General features: G+C 35.3%; 1 protein-coding gene across 1 annotated transcript; it reads left to right on the top strand.

The window, feature by feature from the left end:
• Window positions 1–273: 273 nt before the first annotated feature.
• Window positions 274–6,618, top strand: LOC116116917. The gene is made up of 8 exons (XM_031402952.1): window positions 274–467; window positions 679–1,074; window positions 2,184–2,264; window positions 2,358–2,391; window positions 2,435–2,756; window positions 3,232–4,534; window positions 4,834–4,928; window positions 5,938–6,618. The coding sequence occupies exons 1-8, from the start codon at window positions 299–301 to the stop codon at window positions 6,106–6,108; spliced, it is 2,571 nt and encodes an 856-aa protein (XP_031258812.1). The 5' UTR covers window positions 274–298; the 3' UTR covers window positions 6,109–6,618.
• The last annotated feature ends 10 nt before the right edge of the window (window positions 6,619–6,628 follow it).

Here is a 6,628-nt window from a genome sequence, read left to right on the forward strand (position 1 = left end):
ATATTATTTTTTTAATTTTTTATTGCCAACCCGTCCGCCTGGCTGTTGGCAGCCTGCGGGCCAACCTCATCGGATCCGACAGAGTTAAAAAACCCGTTGGGCTACCGGGCTGCCTAGACGACCTAACCCGCCCGACTGGGGATACCCGAGCCTGACCCAAACCAACCCGGCTTAAAGACGGGCAGCGTTCAGGCTGACCCGCCTAACCCGGCCCATTTTTTTCCACCTCTAAGGCCCGATGAGACGCTGTAGTATCAAGAGTGAGAGCAGAAGAGTAGGTGTTTGTTTCAGAGTTTCTATGCTGATGAAGAACAACTTACTGCTTGTTGCGGTGATTCTCGCTCTAGCATCCTCAGTCGTTGATTGTCAACCAAACGACGTTGTAGAATGGCAGATTCTCACAAAGCTAAACTTCTCTTCTCAGATCCGACTTCATCCTCACCTCCTCCTCCTAGTCACTGTTCCATGTACTCCCTTATAACTTCAACTTCAACTAATCGAATTTACATCGTTTACTAACTTCTTCAACTTCTTTTTCCTTAAAGTAGAATTGTGTACTTTGAATTTCGGTAGATACTTGTGTCTCGACTAATTGATGATCGTTTCTTTTGTGTAAAACAATGAAATTTCATTATAATCCATTTTTAATGAAATTTTGTTAAAATTTTACACTGACAGGGTCTGGTGAGTGTCGATCACTTATGAAAGAAGTGGAAAATTTGGTTAGTTCTAGGAAAAATGAGTTCGGTTTGCTCAAGTTGATGATTTTGTATCGAAACTCCGAGAAGATGCTGGCAGATGCTATCGGTGCTACAGAAAGCATAACGGTTTTATACTATCACCATTCTGTATCTTACAAATATCGAGGAATACTTCGAGCACAGAATATTTTATCCTCTATTTATCCCTATATGTCCATTTTACCTGAAGAACTTCCGCTCAAATCCCTCCATTCTCAGGAGGACTTGAAAGAGTTTCTTGAATCAACTGATAAAGCTCTAATTCTGTTTGAATTTTGTGGATGGGCTCCTAAATTGCTTGCCAGAAAGAAGAATAACGGTACTGAAAGTGGAGGTGCGTCAATCATTCTTTTGTTAACCTAGGCTAACTTCATTTGTTTTAGATGTTTCTATAAACTAAATTTATGGATTTTTTGAAGTTTAAATTGAAATTAGTTTTCATAAAGACCTGGTTTAGGTATGGTTGTGCTGAGGCAAATATTTATAAGTGGATGGTGTCTATGTTGTTTCTATATGTTATATCTTGCCATGTTTTTAGTGCTTAGCCTAAGTGAATGAAGCTGTCGAGGTCCTATAATCTCTTTAGAATTCAATTTTTTATTTATTGAAGTTATAAAAGTTCTACTCTCGAGGTCCTGCGGTTTCTTTATGCTTCAACGCATTAAGGAGATTGGCAGAATATAAGAACAGGAGTTATTTGAAGAAGTTTATTGCATGTTTGCTTCCTTGTTTTTTAAACAGTTTTCTGGTCTCAATATCAGGTTTTTATTTTCTTGATTAGAAATTTTGTTTGATTAACTGTTCCAGACATAGTTTTTTGCTTTGCTTTTTTTTTTTTTTTTTTTCAGTGTTCTTGGAAACTAGTTTGTATGGTCTCATAAAATATTACCTTCATTTGTTTTCTTATTGAAAAGACATCTGCAGTTTATATGAATCTGGTACAAAAGATGCTGGCGTCATTATTTGTATATTATTTTACAATAACAATTGTCCAAATTAACAATGGTTTTGAATACACACAAATAACTGATTTGTTCTCATTTTGATAAACATGTTTTGGGCATTAAAAACTTAAAATGCTGCCAAGCATGATTTGTTTATCTAGTTACTTAAATACTTATAAGGGAAAAGATATAATATTTGAGCTAGTGTATGCCATGTGAATTATTTTGCTTATATATGTTTTTCCTTGCTGCCTGTTTTTTTCTGCTTAGTGCCATCCATTTGAAGTAAATTTTTCCATGATTTATTTCATGATTTATATCATCATATACTTTCTTCACTGCATTCGGCTAGCAACCTCTGCAATAAATAATTCTTCCTGCAAGTCAGTAGTAATTAAAATTCGCATGAGTTATGATTCCTTTGTAGGTTCGCATGTGTTATGCACGATTGAGTAGTTAACTTTTACATCAATCATCCAAAACAAAACTTTTTTTCTAGGGGATCACTTTGGGCGAAGCTTTGGTATAGATACAGAAGGAACACAAATATCAAGAGGGAATGATAACGAGAAGGTGGCTGGTAGTCTCTTATTGCATTATTAGGAAGCTAATGATTATTGATTGAAGAACTTGCTGGACAAATAAGTTAATATTCCTATTATTGGAAATACAGGACACAGAAAATGGGAAGCTGAAGTGCAGTATCGGTAATGGGTTTAGTGGAATCCCTTGGCTCACTGAATTTGGCTTAGTGAACAAAAGTGATCCTTTCAAGGAGACTGAGAATATGACGTCTGGTGGTCAATTGTCCTGTAACTATACAGAGTTTCAGCGATTTGATTCATTTTTCTCAAAATTTATTACTGTTGCCAGAGAATTCTTCCTGCCTCCTGAAAAGCATAGATTTGGCCTGGTTTCAGAAAGGTCTTTACTTCAATATCTTGAAATCAGAGATTCTGATTCATGGTTTGCAACACTTTACTTAGCTGGTTATCCCAGTTGTTCAAAGATTTTCAAAGAGGAGAATGACCTTAAGAGTATTCTACAGATGAATAATGAAATTGTTGCAGAGGTAACACATATTTTCTGCACTTATTTTTATTTATTTATTTTTATGTCCAGTATGAAGTTTTCTTACATCATGTTCTCTTGAGCCCCAAGTCCTATTTGACTTTAGCCTTTTGAGATGCATGACTTGGTAAAGTTCCCAACTGTGAGTTGGGAATATTATGAGTTAGCTTGGCCAGGAATGACTCCTATAATAGTTTCTTTAATAACATTTTAATACAGACCATAGATAATCTCACTTTCTTTGGTGAGATCACTTTGTGATTTTAGTAGCGTGCTACATTATTTTATAAATTATTGTTTTTTATTTAATTATATGTCTGATCATCAATATGAACTTTTATGACCACAATAGGAGCTTCATAATATTTCTATCTCTTTTCTTATCTTTTCTCATTGCCTTCCAATTATTGTCATTTGCCAATATAGCTTGTTTTTCTTTATAAATGATTGATATAAATATCTTTCATGTCATGTAGTTAGATGGTGATGGGCAGGATCTTGACATTGTTTTACCCGCAAATAAGCCATCAATTCTTCTGTTTGTGGATAGATTGTCTGACTCCTCAGAAACTAGTAGAAAGAGTAAGGAAGCTTTGCATACTTTTAGAGAACTGGCGTTGCACTATATGATTCCTTACCAAACTGGCTGGCAGAAACAGCCAGGGGAACCTCCTGTTCGATCTAATCAAGCTTTGGGTAGTACATCTGGACATCCTGTCTTAAAGCTATCTCCAAAAGCTCAGAAGATTAGTTTAAAGGATAAGATGTCCATCATGATTATAGATGAGGGTAAACCTGTCACTTTAGATAACATAGCTCCAGATTTGCAAGGGAATTCCTTGCACGAGATCTTGGAGTACCTTATTCAAAAAAAGAAGCAAGCAAAATTTAGCTCACTTGCAAAAGAGGCAGGCTTCCATCTTTTATCTGATGATTTTGATGTCAAAATAGCTGATGCATTATCATCATTAACAACAGCATCAGGGGAAGGCCTTACTACAGTAGTTGATGGTCCAGACAAAGATCAGTTAACACAAGGCACTAGTATATCTGCCGTGGAACGTGAAGAAAACTCCAAAGGCACAGATGTTGTAGATGATGAAGGAAAAACTACTTCTTTTGATACAAAAGAACAGTTGATATCTGAAGAACCTGACCAACATCTTCCAGGTCATTATTTGACTAGTGATAAAGATGTCAAGGTTGAAGAAAAAAGCTCTTCACAGGTATACAAGTTGGCGGAATCACCTTACTTTCAAAGTTTCAGGGGTTCCTTTTTCTTTTGTGATGGTAACTATAGATTTCTTAGAGCTTTGACTGGTGGGTCAACTATTCCATCATTGGTAATAGTTGATCCCTCACTACAGCAACATTATGTCTTCCCCAAAGAGACAAGTTTCAGCTATTCTTCACTAGATGGTTTTCTTCATGGATTTCTCAATGGCAGTCTTCTTCCATATAGATGCTCTGAGTCTATTATTCAAAGCTCTAGGGAGGCCACTCAACCACCATTTGTCAATATGGATTTTCATGAAGTGGACTCTATTCCTCGAGTTACAACCCGTACTTTCTCTGAATTGGTTCTTGGTTTAAATCAATCTGAGAATGAAAATGCTTCGCATGCCTGCAATGAGGATGTCTTGGTCCTTTTTAGTGGTGGATGGTGCGGGTTTTGCCAGAGAATGGAGCTGGTTGTTCGTGAAGTTTACCGAGCAATAACGGGCTACATGAAAATGTTGAAGAATGGATATAGGAATGGGCAAAAAGGTTTTAGCGGTGGTAAGTGCTTAGTTTTTGTTTTTTCAATCTTTTGTTCCTCTTTATGTTTTGTATGAATTACAAAATATAGTTTTCGAAGTGCTTTGATCTTTTACTGCTTCAAATAAAAAAATTTCTTCTAAAGTTAATTAGACTAGTTGGTTGACTAGGTAATTTGGATACTAATGATTTGTTATCAGACAAATACCATTGTTATATTATGTATACATTTTGCGCTGGATATAAAGTGAGAGATTTTGAAATGAGGAGATAACTTCGTTTAAATATTTAAGTTTTGATCAAGGTTATATTTGTGACAGACAACTTGAAGAATGTAATGTTTAGGTCTCCACGGATCTACCTAATGGATTGTGCATTGAATGATTGCAGTTCCATCTTAAAGTCAATAGCTCAGGTACTTAATCTGGAACCAATTCTTATTTCATCACGCATAACATATGGTAATGGTTTGTTCCTTAGTGGGTGATAACTGGTACCAATGATAATAGTTGCTCTTTAATGAAGACGAACTTCCTATCATTAAAGTTTGAAGCATAATTTTGTATAGTTGTTGACATGAATGGAATGATTGCAGTTCCATCTTAAAGACAATAGCTCAGGTGCTTATTCTGGAACCAATTCTTATTTTATCACGCATAAAATATGGTAATGGTTTGTTCCTTAGTGGGTGATAACTGGTACCAGATGATAATGATTGCTTTTTAATTATGATGAACTTCCTATCATTAAAGTTTGGAGCGTAATTTTGTATAGTTGTTGACATGAATGGAATGAAAGGTTTCCAATCTCTCTCTCTCCCTTTCTTTCTTGTACTACTTTTTTATTGTTCTAACCCAATATTAGGAGATTTGGGAAGGAGACAAAAACTTGCAGTGTAGATTCTCTTCATGTAGAATTATTCCTTGAAGTTGGATATTTTTGTTATTCTCTTTGCAGAGAGGCCGTCTTTAGTCCTTTCTTCGCCCCACTTTGGTAGATCTCCTTTTTATGCCCTTGTTTGGGCTGTGTTTTGCCTCACTTTTTCCTTCACCAGTCTTGGCTCCTTTCACAAATATTTTATGTTCACTGAGTCATATGCCTTTGCAGAGCATTTTCACCTTTCCGTTTTTGCATGAGGTTTTTCTGGACAGTACTGATTTAAGTTTGATTTATAGATACTTCAGTCAATAAATTTGTTTGACTTCTCCACTCTTAAACCTACTTTTTTCTATATTTGGATATCTGCATACTAGACCCTACAAACTCTTTAGTTGCATGCCAGTTATTTATGTTGTGCAATAAATTATATTTAATTTGAATGGCATGCAGTTCAGAGCAATTATTCCAACAAATTTTTTCGTGTGTTATCAGTTTGTTTAATTATCTCCCTTTTTCTTTTATGGGGGTATGTTTGGAATATGCAGAGGGATGTTTATCCTGCTCTGCTGTTATTTCCTGCGGAAAGGAAAGATGCTATTTCTTACGATGGAGATATAGCTGTAGCCGATGTTATCAAGTTTATAGCTGATCATGGAAATAATTCACATCATCTTATCAGTGACAAGGGTGAGATTTTATCAAGCAACATCTTATAGCACACTATTGATTCTTACAGTTCAATTGAACTAGCTGCATTGAATTGATAGACTTTGATACTGCACTGATTTGAACAATTGATCATGGAATTTCTCCACTTCTAGTATTTGCATTTGCTAATGACTATTTTGAATAAGATTCTTTCATATTGTTTGGAATTCCAACTTTTTTCTTTGGTTGTTCAAGTTATGTTTGCTTTCTAGATCTAGAGAATGTTATTGTTTTTCCACCATCGTAGATATAGGTGTTTCTCTTCTTAAAACAAAATTCTTCCTTTGGCATTTTAATCAGTAGAATTTTGCTGATTTTTTATCTTTAGAATATTATTTTTCTTGCCATAGTACTTTGGACGAAGTTTTCATTTGACATTTTAATCATTAGACTTTGTGAAGTTTTCCTATTACGAGTCTGTGTCATCAGTATTTTCATATATTTTTGGTGGATGATTGTTGCTGCATATGTTGAATGATGGTAAAGCAAAGTTAGAAAGCAGTATATGATACATGACATTGTTTTGTG

This window comes from Pistacia vera, unplaced genomic scaffold (assembly GCF_008641045.1).
Source record: "Pistacia vera cultivar Batoury unplaced genomic scaffold, PisVer_v2 Contig789, whole genome shotgun sequence".
NCBI classification, from domain to species: Eukaryota; Viridiplantae; Streptophyta; class Magnoliopsida; order Sapindales; family Anacardiaceae; genus Pistacia; species Pistacia vera.

Excerpts from the sequence above, each read along its gene's own strand:
- LOC116116917 (XM_031402952.1), top strand. The coding sequence starts at position 299 with ATGCTGATGAAGAACAACTTACTGCTTGTTGCGGTGATTCTCGCTCTA. Across the intron at positions 2,265-2,357 it reads TGATAACGAGAAGGTGGCTG|GACACAGAAAATGGGAAGCT; the intron begins GTAGTCTCTTAT and ends TTGGAAATACAG. Across the intron at positions 4,535-4,833 it reads GCAAAAAGGTTTTAGCGGTG|ACAACTTGAAGAATGTAATG; the intron begins GTAAGTGCTTAG and ends TATTTGTGACAG.